Raw genomic sequence first — 18,465 nt, 5'->3', positions numbered from 1 at the left:
TCAATGGCATCAAGAGAATCAATTTTTTGTAATGTCCTTCCTGAGCTATGGTAAATACCATTTAGCTCAAGAGGAGATGTTTGCAAGTGTTGTACCTCAGCATTGTAAGTGGGCTGAGCTACTTCAATGTGTGAGTTTGGAAATGGTGGTACATGTAGTTGAGTGGGAGTGTATATTTGAGATGGATGTGGTTGGGGTTGTGGTTATGGTTTAGGTGAATTGTAGGGATAACATGGAGTTAGGTATGGAGGACATTGAGGAAAATATTGAGGATATTGTGGATGATTCCCATAAGTTCCTTGCCAACCTTTTTGCCAAGAATTGTTTTAGGGTTGATATGGCCAAGGTTGCCAAGGAAAGGGTGTGTTCCAATTACTTTGATATGGATGTGCATAAGCTTGAAATTTTGAATTAGGCTCTTGCATCATGCCAGGCTGAATAGGATGCCATGGTCCTCTTGGAGCTACATAACATAGCTACATTGGCAATTGACTTACTCCATTGTCCTCTTGGTGAACTTCCTTCAACATTGGTAATGAGGAGCAACATTTAACATCCTGTTATTTTGCATGGACAAAACAAATATCATCCTTAACATTTCTACTTGTTCGGTTAGATTGCTCAGAATTTTTGTTTTAAAGTCATCAAACAAATTTCTAATTTTAGTTTGACTTATCGATATTGATTTTGATTGACTTACTCTTGCCCTTCCTATTGATATGTGTTTGAATGTTTCACAAATTTCATCAAATTATAATTGGTATACGTCACCTCTACTCATGAGATCAAGGAAATCAATCCATTCATCCCTAATTGTTCTAATTAAGAGGGGTTTTAGTGTGTCAAATCCTAAATGATGTAGTTTTTCCTTCTGAACATTATACATGAACCTCTCTATTAGATCCTATAGACTCTCATATTCTCTTTGATTCATTCTAAAGATTTCTTCCTTAAGATCATGATCTTTATATTTTTCTAGAAATATATTTTGCATATCATTGCATGATCTTACATAATTAGTCCCTAAATTCATGAAAAATTTAAGATCTCTATCCTTCAATGTTGCCGTAAACAATCTCAGTTTTTGAGTTTTTAATAAGTAACCATAAGATCTACAAACAATTTCAAATTCAAAGAGAAAGGTTTATGGACCCTCTGACCTTAGACCATGAAATTTTGGAAGAAAATACGGAGGGATGTTCTTCAGGTGCACACTACCATCAGTATCTTGAATGGGAAATCCAAGAGGATCTTCCTCATTGTCATCATCTCCATCCATTTCTTCTACATTCTTTGTCATCTTCTTCTTATACTTGCAAAAGTGAATAGTGATGTGGCTCTTATTGCACCACGTGATCAAATCGGGGGGGGGGGGTTGGTTGGTGTTGGATTTTTTTTGTTTTTGTTTTTATGATTGAATGAAAACACTACTGCAATGCACTTTTCTATTTTTGAAATGAAATATGGCTAATGCAATTATTTTTTTGTTTTCGAAAAAAGTAAAAAGAAATGAATCAACTAGGGAAGAAAACAATGCATACTTTGACATCTCCCTGGCAACAGCTCCAAAAAGTGATGAGCCTTCGTATTGCAACAAGAATGCTGCAACTCCAAAGGCTACCGACTTTAATTATCAACCCCAGGTTCGTACAAACTTAAGAGGTATCAACACTATATGTGCAGGATACAATGCGTCCTTCCTCTGCTGTCATGATGTAATGGAGTGCATGTACTGAAATCAAATCCTAAACTAATTGTAGAAAACCAACACCTCGAAATGGAAAACCTAACCTATTGCAAGAAATAAAGTACAAGGAAAGAAACATATTCTAATTGCATAAAGATCAATTATTAAATGTAAAAGAAACCTAACTTAACCATATTTATCACATGTGATGATTTAAACTAATTGAGCATGGAATCTGATCTAGGGAGTATTGATTGTTGCATGCATGTTCTAATTAAGAAATAAAAAGAACTATTTTTCTTTATCTTTTCACTTTATATATGAAATTTCTAATCTTTCCTTATTCTTTCGCAGGGGAGACAACTGTGGAGGAAGAGGGGTACAATGGTTTTGATGGCTTGGGGATCAAGTTGAGGCCTAATCCTAGCTTAAATGATATTTTTTCTCAATGTGGGCTCAAAATAGGCCATTACAGGATGTCTACATGATCTACTAGTTCCTACAGGATGTCTACAGGATCCCCTGTTTTATTACAAAAAACAAGTCGAAAGCTTAGGAAATGGTCTAGAAGGTGGAATGGAGCTTGGGAAAGGTGGAAAATGGAAGAATAAGGCATGGAGGTAGTGGAAATTACTCAGAACTCAAGAAAGGGCTTCAATATGGGTAGATTTTCTCAATGGAAATGACACCATTTGCTTATAAAACAAGAATTTAGATTAAGATTTTAGTGGATTTTGGTGACATGGGTGGATGAGGCTTGGATGAGGTGAATGAGATGAGGTCTCCATAAAGTGTAGAAAGTCCTGCAACAGCACACATTATTGTCTGCATCGATCCACAAATTCATCTATACATGGGAAAGATTTATTAAATAACGGAAAATTACTAGTCTAAAAATCAGAAATTCGAGAACTAGTGAGCTAGTAAATCTATCAAATTCCTAACCTAATCAAGTGAAAATGCAATGAGGTAAATTTTGTTATTAAATAGAATGTTTTTTTTTTTATCTAATGCATGTGGAACCAACTTGATTTAATCTCATTACCATGCTCTAAAAAATAACAAAAATTTATTGTTCTTTGCTACAAAGGAGTTCCAGAAATCTAGATTTGGGAATAAGAAGACTAATCCAACTAGCTCAATGATTACTATGACCTTCCAAATCTTTTCCAAAGATGAAATGATGCTTTTGATCCTACTAAAGAACTTACATCAACCATTTAACATAATACTACAACAAGAAATAATTAATACTAAATAAAAAATAGAAAGAAACAAGAACAAGAGATGCATGTGAATAAGAAGTGAAAAGAATAAAAACAAATGATACAAAAGGGCTCTGAGGCTCCTAGTATGGCCAAGCCCAACGAAACTTAGATACCTATGGAGGAGAACAAGATTTAGGAGCTCAACATGACACTAATATTCATTATTTTCATCAATACAATTACATCCCTGCAAGAAAATACAATGGAGCTACAAAAATACGCGTTCTCTCCACAAGAAAACTAATAAAAATCTACCCCTATAGGAAAATTTGACTTGTTACTTATACAAAATTATTAGGAATCATTCCCCATGAAAGGAGCAAGCTTTCCCCGCCAAAATCCCTTAATTAGTGGATCTGGTTTCCAATACGAGGAATCTGCATTAAATGGCACGGAACATATTCCTAGATTTTCTCAATCATTGAAGTTCCACAATCTGTGCCATAATTCCATAATATCTAGTTGATTTATTATTTAATATTGATCCTCCTGTAGTAGGGAGCAAGTCCCTAAATTATCTCCTCCTCCAAAACTTCATAATCTGCCTAATATTCTCATAATATTTCACAAAAATAAATAATATTAAGCACAAATATGCAATTATTCATAAACCTTCCTAATGAATATATTAAAGTTAAAAATACATTATCTAATGCAAAAATACAGGTTTAATGTGTTGAAAGATAGTCAGATGGGCCTTAATTTATGTTTAATTCAGAGGCATGGCCTTAATATATGTGTAATTTAGAGGCTCATCATACCCCCTGCTGAAAGTGTTGCTCATCCTTTGAGAAACTCGGTGACCTCATTGTGCCTCATTTATGGCCCTGGTGGCCTCTCTCTTGTGCATTAAGAATCTTGGCTGTAATTTCTACAAGGACAAGCCCAAAAACATATTTGTGCAAAGAAAAATCATTTTTTCTTGAGACCAATAGCTTGCCTCATTAAAGGAGGAAGATTTCCCCACCAAAATCTCTTGATTAGTGGATCTGGTTCCCAATACTAGGAATCTGCATTAAATTGGAGGGAACACATTCCTAGATTTTCCAATCATTTGAGTTCCACAATTTGTGCCATAATTTAATATTGATCCTCCTGTAGTAGGGAGAAAGTCCCTAAATCATCCCCTCCTCCAAATCTTCATAATCTGCCCAATATTCTCATAATATTCCACAAAAATAAATAATATTAGGGACAAATATGCAATTATTCATAAAACTTCCTAATGAATATATTAAAGTTAAAGATAGATTATCTAATGCAAAAAGATAGGTTTAATGTGCTGAAGGATAGTCAGATGGGCCTTAATTTATGCTTAATTCAGAGGCATGGGCCTTAATTTATCTCTAATTTAGAGGCCCATCACAAGCATCTATCAAAATGAGCCCCTTTGAAGCTCTGTATGGCAAGAAATGCCATACCCCACTCAGTTGGAGTAAATTTGAGGACAGGTTGATTCTTGGGCTAGATGTTTTGTGGGAAATGGAGCACACAGTAAGAAAAATTCAATAGAATATTAAAGAGCTCAAGATCGACAAAAGATTTACGCGGACAAAAAGAGGACACACAAGGATTTTCGAGTTGGAGAGCATGTTTGTTTGAGGATTAAAGCTCAAAAAATTACTCTTAGAACAGGAAGTTGTGCTAAATTAGTTGCATGATTATGTGGGTCATTTGAAATTTTGTACCGAGTGGGTCCAATAGCATACCAGTTGGCTCTACCCGGTCATGTTAAGGTTCAAAATGTATTTCATGTGTCCTTATTAAAAAATGTGTACATGATAGTTCACATGTGATTGATTGGACTGTTACAGGTGGAACCTGAAGGAGCTTTCCTACACGAGCCACTTTGCATCCTAGAGTGGAAGGAAACTGTGCTTCAGAATCGAGTCGATGCTCAGGTTAAGGTGTAGTGGAGGCACTTTACACCTATGGAGGAAACCTAGGAACTAGAAGATCTCATGAAGGAAGCATTCCCAACATTGTTCAAGTGAAAGTTAGAAGTTGATAAACAACTAGGTCGGTGTTACTTTTCAAGGGGGGTAGTTGTAAGACCCCCGTTATTGCAAAAAATTATTATTATCATGCTGGATGAATGATGATGAGTTAATCATCACAGACAATGATGTAATTAAACAAATCATTTTTTTTAATATAACTAGAAATTGTGGAGATGGACACACTGGAGTAAAAGATGCTTCCCCAAATATGAAGAAAATTAGATTTGAATTAAAATTCCCAAAAATAAAAATATATACATGAATATATTTATATACTTGGTGGGATATAAATACCAAGAAAAACGGCTCAGAGGATAAACATGGGCATTTTAGGAAAAACTAAAGAAAAGCCTACACTGAGGGGTAACAAATCCATAGAAGGGAGGACGTTGCCAAGGAAAAAATTGTGGAAAGAATAATATTTAAAAGACATTATGTACGGTTAGCAGAGGTGACTGAGATTGGAAAGACATCTTAGCTTTGGGGGGATCAGAGGTTGGTCCATGGTTGGGCGGATCAATGTGATCAAGGACACAATTCCAGATATGTTGTTGGTTACAAGTTTATTATCGAGATATCTAATTTTATGATTATTTTGCAAATTTTGAATCTAAGTCAATTCATTTGATATGTAGAGTAATGAATAAGTTGTATGAGTCATACAAAGAATTGAGTAAATAGTCTATAGTATGTAACTGCATAGATAGGTAACTTACTGTGTAAAAAGAATATCTGTGAAATTCTCATGATGATTACGTAAATTATCTTGGACTTTGGCTAGTATATTGAAAAGGTGTTACTTTGAAAATCTGAATACATGCATCTATTTCATAAATATTGTAGATTTAATGGATACATGCATCTATTTCAGAAATATTGTAGAGTTACTAGATACGTGCATATATTTCATAAACTATAGAGTCACTCGATACACGCGTCTATTTCATAAATACTATAGAGTTACGAGATACATGCATCTATTTCTTAAATATTGTAGAGTTACTGGATACATGTGTCTATTTCATAAATATTGTAGAGTTACTAGATACATGCATATAATTCAGAAACACTATAGAGTTACTCGATACATGCATATATTTCATAGATACTGTAGAAGTACTTGATACATGAATGTGTTCCAACATTAATGTAGAATTAACGGTTGCATGGATATGGCTCAAAATAATAGAAAAGTTACTTAATGCATGCATAGATTAATCATGAATTCAAAAACTGTAGAGGAGAGGTGTACCTACGTAAATGCATGAGTGATGTATGGTTGGTTGGAATAGAGGAAAAAATGTAAAACACCCTATACTAATATAAGTTACATTGTAGGATGTATAGAATCTAATTTAAATTCGGGTAAGGAAAGAATTGATCCTGAGAGGGGTAAAGTCCGAACTTAGAAAGTGATCGTTAAGAGAGGACAGTCATGTCATGCAACAAATTCTATAGGTATAAAGTTCTATGTACAAGGGATTCAAGTCATCATTAAGTGAGATACGCATCCTTAGCTCAGTCAAGGAGTTGAACCATGCAGAAGATTAACTTCCAGTTCATTTCCAGAAAAGAATACAACTTTCACATCGGTCAAGCAAAGGTAGAGAAGAGTATAATCCAATATACCAGAGTTAAGTCTAACATTAAATCATGTCTTATCAAGTTCGCTAGGATCACACTGAATTCATGAATTATTTAGGAGTGTCTAACTGGTTCATTCAGATCAAATCAGAGTTTGACCATTCCTTATTCATAATTATACATTTCGGCCCGTGCATCAAAGGTAAGCACATCATTTCGATTTTCTTGTAGAAAGACCATTGCAAGAAAATTATGTCCTCAAACAAATAATAGAATATATTTCTGCATAGTAAGGCAAAATAAGAGAATATAATTATGTACAGTAATACAAAGATATATATATATATATATATATATATATATATATATAGATATATATATATATATATATATATATATATATATATATATATATATATATATATATATATATATATATATATATATATATATATATATATATATATATATATATATATATATATATATATATATATCAAGCCCCACGGGGGTAGGCGAGTTGGTAATCACAATGCAATGAAGTTCGTTAGAAAGGCGAGCTCCATACTAAAGGTCACGAGTTCAAATCCCCGGGACTAGCCCAGAGCTGTGGAGAGGGGCGGGTGCAGTTCCCAGGGGTTATAGTGGTAGTAGTCAGAATCGACCCCATGTTACGTGAGATGCGAGGCAACTCCAGTTGTCGATTCCTCTATAATCAAATATATATATATATATATATATATATATATATAGAGAGAGAGAGAGAGAGAGAGAGAGAGAGATAGATATATACAACAAGGAAAAATAAAGGAATATAATTCTCAACAGTAAGGCATACATTGGAAAAATACTCATCAAACAAGTTATTGATTACATTCATGTGCATCAAGACTACCACTGGAAGCTTCATATAGATCAAATTACTAATATAAACTCGTGTAAAGCAATACGATGAATATACCTATCCATCAAACAAATTAACCTAAGTTTTTCCATCTAAGTTACACAACTAGGGAAGAAGAACAATATAACAAAACCAGGATGTGAACTAGTAGTAAACTGTATTTATTACTTAACACTGTAATCTAATTAGATTTCAAGCGAAAGCAACACAGGTAATAACTAGAGGCAATTTGCTAAAACAGAAATGAAACCCAATAACCATAACATTCAGCAAATAGAGATTCTCAATAGCTATTCATGAACAACATAACATTTAGCAAGTGAACCTAGTTGCCTCCTTTCTTATGAGGCATTTTTATTACAATACTATCTTCATACAAAAACCAACGGAACCTCAAAACCCTTACTAAGGGTACATGATATGTCTCAAGTAAGAGTCTCATGAACATTCAACAACAACCAAAAAAACATGGGTGCGTCTAGCGCCCTAACCTAAACGTAGTAAGGAATTAAGTCACACATTAATATTACAAAGCCCATTTCCAAATTACAGTAGGCGACTGCAGAGGAAGGGAAATGTTGTATGAGAAACTTGGAAAGGAGACAAGTGCCAAGTCAGATTATGCATAACCAGAAGCAACATCACCCTATAGTTGGAAAATTGGAGTAGTGGAGTCCCTGTGTCAAACCCACCACGAGAACAAAGGCATTAGTGACCAAAATAGCACTATAAATAACTTAGTTGAAATAAAATAGTTAAATGAGAAGGCTTAACCTTACTTGTGCAAAGAGCACCGAATTGAGACATTGTTGAGGTCGAGGTTGTGGATGGGAAGATAAAAACAGAGAAACAACCCCAACAGGACTAGTAGCAGTAGTAAGAAATATGAAATGAAGTTGTAAGTTAACCACTAAAATACAAAGGAAAAACCCTTACTGTGGAGGCAGGATATTGAGGGTGTCTTTAGGATGAGGGTTCTAATCTGTTGCTAGCCCTGAGGTGATTTTAAGCCTAGACCTACACACAAAATCAACAGAGAGAAGGAAACTAGATCAGAACAAAGTGGAAAAAGAAAATGAGAACACAGTAACCCAACAAAATGAATCACATTACCTGGTGAAAAATGTGTGACCGATAGGATTCCACTTCTCCAGGGGTGGCCACATCTAGGATTTCAAGGGGGAAGGTTGGGAAATAGGCTGGTGGAGGCATGGAGACCATCAAGTGGTACCATATTGTGCCCAGGTGAAGTGATAGAGTGGAAACATAACAGGGAGCACTAACACAAAGCAAGGCTACCAAAACCATCCTCTCTCAATAGTGAGAATGTGAACCAAATGAACGAAGGGTCGCTAGCAAGAAAAGTTAGGGTTAACACAACAAATCCACATAGTAGATACCCAGTGGGAGATATGGACCTTAGAGGTCTCATCGTCTTGACAGAAGAGCGGATGTGAGGTGTCGTCTTGACATAAGAGCGGATGTGAGGTGGTGGTACCAAATCCCGTGGTCCAGGATGCATGGGATAAGAATACCAAGGCTGGAGAATGCACGCAAATAGCTGTAAACCATGTCCAAATTGAATGTAAACGTTAAGTGTTATCTCGATGGCATATTCATGCTGATTCTAATCAAATGAAATTAACATAGGCTGCATAGGGATTATGACCCGAAGTAAGTGGGGAGAGCATATAACAAGGGTTTGGATAGGAGGTGGAATGTAATGTTAGGCTCATTGATCAATTTATATCACAACCCTTTTTAAGGAGAATATTTACCATAGCCATAAGTTAAAGGTTGTCTCTCAGCAAGGGGGAGCGATGATGGTATATGTATAGAGGTAAGAGACATACATAAAGGTGAGAAACAATTTCATTAGAATAAAATGGCATAGAAGTAAATCAATTAGCAAGAAGGTATTCATGGAGTTAAATAGGGGATGCAAATTAACCATTTTATACATAACTAAGAAAAAAAAATCTATTAACATGAGTAAAGAAAGTTGTTGTTGGCTGGTATGTGACAATCCACATTTGCCGGCGATTTAATTTATATAGCTATACTAATATTAATTTTTAATAAAAATTAAACGTTTTACTTTTATTGTTAAAAGTTTATATATATATATATATATATATATATATATATATATATATATATAACTAACTTTCGTAATTATCTCCACCTTCTCTTATATAAACTTTGATAATTTAATTTACAATTTATATTTTAATTAGCATTATATAAATTAAATTAAAAATAACAAGTCAAAAATCCAAAATTAAGCTAAATCAAACAAATTATTTTCAAAATTTTATTAACATTTTTTATTTAATGTTTATTTTAATCCATTTCTTTATTCAATGTTTATTCTAATTAATTAAGGAATCTAAAAAGGTTATTCATTTTATTAATTTAATTTATTAACAAAATAGTTTAGTCATTTAAAATGTGTGCCTTTTTATATTTTGCATATATTAAGAAAATTTAAAAAACTGATATCAATATAATAAAGTATAGAATTTTAATGTTGTTTTGGAACCCTCGTTCTTTATTGTATATTTTGTTAATCAGTACACAAGAAAATACCTCCTGCTCTGCCGCGACATCAAACCTGATGCCAATACACAATTGAATTGTTGAACGAGAGATTTGTTGAGCCTAAATTTAAGGTGCACACTTAAACCACAATGGCATTTAAAAAGATTTAAACAAAGCAATGCATCTATGTCAACTCTACATTTAATTTTTTATCGAAGTCTCTCCCGTGTAATTAGACCATTTTTATCAAAGATGAAGCACCCGGATTGGAGTGGAAGTTGCAGAATGGTGAATGAAAGAGAAGAGTAGCTTAAGAGAGACAATGGACAAAAAAACACTGATCAAGAAGGGGACATAATGTACAAAAAAGTATAAGTTGTTTGAGTAGGCAGATTTAAAGAGCATATAGTTATGGGGTTTCTAGAGAGAATAACAAATACTTTGAGTGTATAAAGAGAATATTAAATATCAGATAGGATTGAGTTCATTGCAAAGAATTGAAGAAGAACAGACATATGATATGTTGACGGCAAAGAATTGAAGAAGAGCTGAGTGGATGTGGACTAGAGAAGAATAGTTTCCAGATCAAAGATTATTGGGAATTGGTTTCTCTGGTGGATTGGTCTCTGCAAATATGATGGGATTGGTGTATTATGTATTTGAGGTTCTACAAAGTAGTGAGGATTGTGTCTCCAGCGGCTTGGCGGCTACAAACTTGAGGGGATTTGTGTAAATATGATGGGATTGGTGTATTATGTATTTGAGGTTCTACAAAGTAGTGAGGATTGTGTCTCCAGCGGTTTGGCGGCTACAAACTTGTGGGGATTTGTGCTTCTTGTAGGTTGGTACCCCTAAAATAGTGGAGATTGGTATCTCCATCAAGTTGGTGCCTACAAAGCAAAGGGGATAGAAATCTCCTCTAGAAAAAATAATTAATTAAAATAAATTTTGTGGTTTTCTCCTTGATGGGTTTCCACTTATATTTTTTGTTCATTGTTATCATTATGTGATTGATGTTTGATGATGTTTAACTAGTTATAAACATGTAAAAAAATGTATTATATTGATTCAACCCCCTCTCCATATAAATTGTGGATGCAATAGTGATTCCCATGGTTATTATGGTTTACCATGGCACCCATGTTAACTATTTTTGAACATGATACCCATGTTGACTATCGTTAAACATGATGCCTATATTCACTATGATTTACTATAGCTTACCGTATCAATCATAGTCAACTATGATGAATATGATTGACTTTGATTAAATATTATTATTAATAAGTTAATATGCAAAATAATGTGTTAGCCAATAGATTAATGTATTTTTATTATGTTAATATAAAAATTAATGTATTATTATAATATTTAAATAATATTAAATAGTCATTAAAATTTAGATAATTATATTAACCATTTATATTAAAGTGTTAAAAGTAAATTAATGTGTTATATTAAACCTATAAAGATATGTTAAATTTATATTAAAATTACAACACTGGTTTAATAAAGATATGTTAAATTTATATTAAAATTACAACACTAAACTAAAGTTATAAATGTAAAATATTGTTAAAATATATTATTAAGTTATAATATATTTATTTAAATATACTAAATTGATGGTCATATATTAATTTTTTTATAAATCATTGCATTAAATATAACATCAAAAGTAATTATAATAAATTAATCAAATATTAAAATATTAATTATTTTTAATTTAAATATTATTGAAAAAATAAATTAACATAATTATTTTTAATTTAAATATTATTGAAAAAATAAATTAACATAATTAAGTTTATTAGAATTTATTTAGTAATTTATTTTCTTTAATATATATAAGTTAATAGACTTGTTTATTTTCAAATAGAGTTTTTATCTTTTTAATTTAATTATTAGTAATTAGTAACTATTAGGTGATATTAGGTGAATGGTAGGAATTTAACTTCCACATAATATATTTAATAATAACTATATATTTAGGAATTTAACTATTAAGTGGATGGTATTTAAAATATATTTTATAGTTAAGTATCTTTTACTTTTCAATTTACTTAAAATAAAATTCATATTTTTAACTTCTATTTATTACACTGAACTCTTATTAGTCTCTGCCAAAAACAACAACTTATAATGTTTAACTTTGAAAAATAAATATTGAATATTTATTTTTCAATATTATTGCAAAAAAAAATAAAAAAATCAAACATTTGATAGGACTATAAACTTGAAGGTATTATTTTATTTATTGCAAAACTAACCAAATTTAAAATCTTTGAAAATTTAAGCAGGCATTTGCATAAAAGATGGATAGGAACATGATCTAAATAAATATACTTACCAAGAGTTATTGCACACCGTTATTTATGTTTTGATTAGCACATTAATAAGTAGGATTAAAAATGTAAATGTGCATAGACTTGCTATTGCTTACTACCCACCAAAATTTATGCAACTCCTTGCCCTTTAGTTGGCAATTAATTTTTCCATTTCATATATAAATTCACAATTTTTATGAAAGCATAATTTCCACTAAAAAGCTTCCCTAACTATGGTAGTTTAGAATACCATTGTTCTTATCTATTGAGGGAGAACATACATGTTGAGCATTTCTTTTAAGTTTTGTGCTTATTGAATCAAAGGTTTTCTCATTGCAAAAATTGTTACCATACGAGATATTAGTCGAGATTAAAGCACATAAAAAGAGTGAAACATTAATTTTTTTTGAAACATTATATAAAGAACTACAAATATATAGTTTATATTCATAGTTAAAGAGTGAGACATTAGATTTTTTTACGCGAGATTATATGTTTAAGATTATATGTTTATTCGACAATAAAATGTATAATTGCATAAACAACATCCAGATACACTTGGAATATGAAAGGAGGAATAGGTGAAAGCGTGAAAGCCCATTGTCAATGTCGTACACGAGAAATGTGCCATTTTCTTCCGTCAAATATACATGAAGGGCTTCCCATATGGGTAAGCACATATGCAAGACTATGTATACATTCTTTCCATGTAAATTGTGTATATCCTATTCAGATTTAGAATATGTATGTGTAAATTGTGTCCACATTGGTAATATGCATTAATTAAAATTAATTTTAGATTAAAAGAATATTTTATTTGTCAGTATGGAAACTATTTTATCTTATTTTTAAAGGTAACCATTTTATATATTAATTAGATTAAATTTGCATTTGTTTTTTTTTAATAGAGATGGTTAATAATGTTTATGGAATGAAAATTATCAACCCAACGAGTTGTCTTTCATTTCATTATCAGATCGACATGGATTTTGCAAATTATCCTACTCTTCATGGATTTTGCAAATTATCCTACTCCTCGAACTCTTAAAATTGAATACATTTCATAGATTGTTAATGATTTTTGTGTTGTTGCCATGAATGGTATAGCATAGCTGAATGTCATTCATAATTTGACATTTAACGACTTACTAAGTTGTAATCACTGCACTTGAGTGAAGTTTTATGAACTAATTTTATTTATTTATTTTAATCATTATTATCTTTATTTTCCTCTCGTTGATATTAAATATTTGTTATATAAGTAATTTAGAATTTAGAATATTATGAATGGAATTCGTTAGTTGTTATTAGTGTTTGTTAATCTGTATTAAATAATATTTATAGTTTTTTCATTTCAATATGTTATTATAATTTTGGATACAATTTGTTTTAATATTTATTGAAAATTTTAGTCTTGTTAATATTAAATAGTTGTTATCTAAGTAATTTTGAATTTAGAATATTATGAATGGAATTGGTTACTTGTTATTAGTGTTTGTTAGTAATCTGTATTAAATAATATTTATAGTTTTTTCATCTCAATATGTTATTATAATTTTGGATACAATTTGTTTTAATATTTATTGGAAATTTCTAAATATTTAGTTGATAAATAATAATCAATATTAATAATTGATAATAATTAATATTAATAAAAACTAATATTAATAATTGTAATATATTATTTTAGTACAAATAATATAGATATTTAAAAAGATTATCTATATTAAAGTATTTTTATATTCAAAATTATTTTGCATGGGCTATAATATTAATAATATTAATTGAAAATAAAATTATAATTTAGTCAATTTTAAAAAGATATATCTTATACCCAAATAAAATATAAATATTCACAAATATTTATCAAAAATATATTATTGTTCAAATATAGTTGTTATTTGAAATTTTGGTTTGTGCATTGCTCTCTATTTAAGCCTTTGCCATGGTCTGTCTCTTCATCTGGTTCTCATGATGAACCACAATTGTTGGTTCGAAACTTCATCTGCTCCTCATGATGAGCCACACTTGTTGGTTCACAACGAGTCAGGCCAAAAAAAATTTTTATGTAATTTCTACTCAAAAACTTTACTTAATTTATCAAAAAATTAATTTATATAACTATTATAATAAATAATATATTAAACACAAAAACATATATCAAAATATAAAAATAATTTATATAACTATTATAATAAATAATATATTAAACTCAAAAACATATATCAATTATAAAACGCACATATAAATATTATCCAAAACAAACGCATATATCACAATATCTCGAATGATATGTTCAAACGCATATATAAGAATTTATTCAAATATATTAAACCAAAATAATTCTAGATTTTATTGTTCCCCACCATACTTAAAATCTCTTACGTGTATATTGAATCCCTTATCGCTATCAAAATATATAAAATCCCTGCCACTGGAGCTACATGTACACTATATTGGAAGATATTAATTCCAACTACCGCAGATAGTCAAAGTGCAGGTTCTAGAAGTCAGCAGGTCATCAATGCTAGTCGGCAGATTACTGTAGAATTCGGCAGATTACTGTAGAATTGACGGCTATCCGTGTGTATAAATTTCCATGGTTGTTAATGCAATGAACACACTTATTCGATGAGTCTTCAATGTTTCTGATACCAAATTTGGTATGAGAGCGATATCTAATATCGTATCAGAGCATATGTGTTTAGTGTTGTATGCCGCGCTCTCTAATATGGCACTGACGTGATTCTGTTGAAGTTTCTCCGAGCAAGAGACTTCAGGCTCTCTGAAGCCTTTACTATGCTGAAAAACACAATTCTGTGGAGGAAACGTTTTGGAGCTGACAATATTTTGGAAGAGGACTTTGATGCTGAGTGGAATAATGTGGCTTACATGCATGATTATGACAAGGAAGGACATCCAGTATGTTACAATAATTACGGGGCGTTCCAGAATAAGGAGCTCTACCTGAAGACATTGAATGATGCTGGTGACTGCTTTTTGCGGTGGAGGATTCAGTTATTAGAAAAGGAGATACAGAAGCTGAGCTTCAACCCTGGAGGCATAACTTCAATGGTTCAAATTACCGATCTTAAGAACACGCCTGGTCCTGCAAAGTGGGGTTTGCGACAAGTTACCAAAAAGGCATTGACAATTCTTCAAGACAATTATCCAGAGTTTGTTGTTGCTCGTCCTGCCAGAGTGACAGAGACCTTGTTCAAGTACATTTCACCAGAGTATGTGCCAGTACAGTATGGAGGTTTGAGCAGAGAAAATGACGCAGAATTCTCTGCAGCAGATGGGGGAGTTTCAGAGCTGTTTATCAAACCAGGGGTGAAACAAATTAACAAGCATGGACCTTTTCGTAAGAAGAACTTAGACCAGCAAGCAAGTTAAAGTTTAGGCCGTCATGATTAAGATTATAGTGTCTTTGTTATATAGTTGAAATTAGGGGGAGTATTGGAAGATATTAATTCCAACTACCACTGTTAATGCAGTAGCTAGATTAATCTAGAGAATACAGCAGATAGTCAAAGTGCAGGTTCTAAAAGTCGGCAGGTCATCAATGTTAGTCGGCAGATTGTTGTCCATGTGTATACATTTCCATGGTTGTTAATGCAATGAACAAGCTCATTCGATGAGTCTTCAATGTTCCTAATTTGGTATCAGAGCATGTGTGTTTATTGCTGTATGTTGTGCTCTCTAATACACTATCCTCAAATTGCTTGATGAATACACCAGCAATGTCTAAAACAGTTATAAAGACCAAATCAATTAGGGAAAGGAAGATCTGACAAGGTGGTCCTACAACTTTTTGATGATGCTCGCCTTGTTTTCATTTTCGATCACAAACTTAACAACTTTGTCAAAAACAGCGAACTGCACATATTTAATTTTTAAAAGTGAAATGCGCTGCAGTTTCGTACACCTCAAACACATTCGACACCCACAAATAGATTCCAAGTTGCAGTAGTCTTTTTTATTCACCTGTGAACAGATTCTAGATTCAAATAATATACATGTGTGAAAATATTAGGAAGACATCTAGCTGCAAACATACCAGGTCATTTTGATTTTGGTGGTGATCAGGCTTTATTTATGGGGGTTGCGTAATAGCATGGGCCGCATCCAATTCCATTAATCCAAATCCACATGCATGGTCGTCTTCCATAATATCTTTGGGCCTTGAGCTTATCTCAATCTCGATTACTGATTCACCAAATATTTGGTAATCAGAGTGACATGAGCCATCAAATAATTGACGCAACCATGTCCATCTAATTGAGCAATCGAGATAAAAATGTCGGTCCTTGCGTTGGTCATCTTTGGCCTTATCGCGGTACTGGCCGTTGTGAAAACATTGTTTTGCTAAATGTTTACATTTTGCGAATGGAATCAAACAGTTGGTAAATGAATGCGAATGGACTGAATCCAATCGACTAACAAAGAAATGGACGGATGGATGAAAGAAAGCGATGTACTAAAAATGAAAAGTACAAACGTGTGGATTAATTTTTTGAAGTTGTTGATTAGATATTCGAATTTGTTGGGGATTTTTCTGTCAAAATCCCAAAAACAATATAAACTGGACACAGAGACAATTGTTTGTTTTCTCCAGGATCTTTAACACAACGGAAATCAAAAAAAATTATTTGCAGCAGACAGAGTTTTCACACACACCACAAATTTCTATTCATTAATAAAAAACTGCTGTTACAAACTATGGTTCTTCCTCTCTCACAGAGGGATTTACAGAAAAAACATAAGACTCAGACTGCTATGTCTGCTGTATGTTCTATTTTGCTGCTGCTGCATTTCTTTTTCACTCACGCGCTGCTGCATTCTGTATTTTTACTTCTTCGCACTGATGTGCATTACAATACAATTACTTGGGCGCTGTTGCGTCTCCCCTCTTCTCACACACTACTTACCAAAAAAACATTACATAATATATATGACAATAGAAGGAAATTACTTCACGTTTTTCACTGGCCATACTTCTGTAAAAGAAATAATGGAAAATTAAATGCTTTTACCAGACTTTATGTGTGCCCATACTCCCGCTCAAACAAAATTAAAAACTTCACCAAAACTTACCAACCACAGTAAATTGCATTTACTGTTTTACTGACATTTACTGGCGGTAAAGTAACTTTCACTTCACGTAAAATTCATTGGCTGCTTGTACTTCAACCATTGACTTCATTTAAATCGCATCGCAGAATCCCATTTGGTCGGAACACAAAATTTGGGGCACACACATATGATGCGATCTGCGATATGCGATCGGATCGCATCGCACCATCGCAATCGCCAGAAAACACAACACATATCGGAGGGTGACAAGGTGAGTTGCGATTTGCGATATGCGATGGATCGCATCGCAAATAAAAGCTGCAGTTGAAATTATATTTCAACACTCCCCTTTAATTTCAACTGTTGGGCATTCAATCTTACCCAAACACTTCCTCACATAGAGGGATTCACCAACACTGCTGTTACAAAGACATCTTCCTCACATAGAGGGGTTCACCAACCTTCCTCGCATAGAGGGATTCACTAACTGCTTCTGATGCAGTTCCACAAACAACAAAATAGTCTTCCTCTTAATAGAGGGATTAACCTGAAATTGTGCTTAAGAGAACCTTCCTCATGACAGAGGGATTCACCATAACAATGTGCTGAAGAGCACCTTCCTCTTGACAGAGGGATTCACCTGTGACTATGCTGAAAAGCATCATCCTCTTGATAGAGGGATTTACCATGTGTATGCTAAAAAGCATCTTCCTCTTGACAGAGGGATTTACCATGACACTGTGCTGAAAAGCACCTTCCTCATTAACAGAGGGATTACAAACAGACACTGCTTTACATGCAGTTTCAAAACAAACAATCATTGCACTGCTGTGTGTGCAAACTCATTACATTGTTCTTTCATGCTGCTGCATATTCTCTGCTGCACTGTTGTGCCATCTTCTTTACTGTGTCTATCCCACACTGCTGGGTTATCAGTCCTACCCAGACACTTCATTAAAAACTCAAAACTTTTCTGGTCTAATGGCTTGGTCAGAATATCTGCAACCTGTTCCTAAGTGCTGCAATGTTGTAAAACAATTTCTCCATTGTTCACCAATTCTCTGATGTAGTGAAATCT

General features: G+C 32.7%; 1 protein-coding gene across 1 annotated transcript; it reads left to right on the top strand.

The window, feature by feature from the left end:
• The first annotated feature begins 15,110 nt into the window (after positions 1-15,110).
• LOC149160780 (patellin-3-like) lies at positions 15,111-15,707 on the top strand. The gene has a single exon (XM_089434703.1). It carries the CDS (start codon positions 15,111-15,113, stop codon positions 15,705-15,707), a length of 597 nt encoding a protein of 198 aa, XP_089290829.1.
• Positions 15,708-18,465: the final 2,758 nt, after the last annotated feature.

The sequence above is a fragment of the Pinus tabuliformis genome, chromosome 5_2 (genome assembly GCF_031772625.1).
Source record: "Pinus tabuliformis cultivar Carrire ecotype Pingquan chromosome 5_2, CPIR1, whole genome shotgun sequence".
Classification (NCBI taxonomy): Eukaryota; Viridiplantae; Streptophyta; class Pinopsida; order Pinales; family Pinaceae; genus Pinus; species Pinus tabuliformis.
Note: the sequence above shows the minus strand (reverse complement) of the source record. Positions and strands in the feature narration are given on the sequence as shown.

Excerpts from the sequence above, each read along its gene's own strand:
- LOC149160780 (XM_089434703.1), top strand. The coding sequence starts at position 15,111 with ATGCTGAAAAACACAATTCTGTGGAGGAAACGTTTTGGAGCTGACAAT.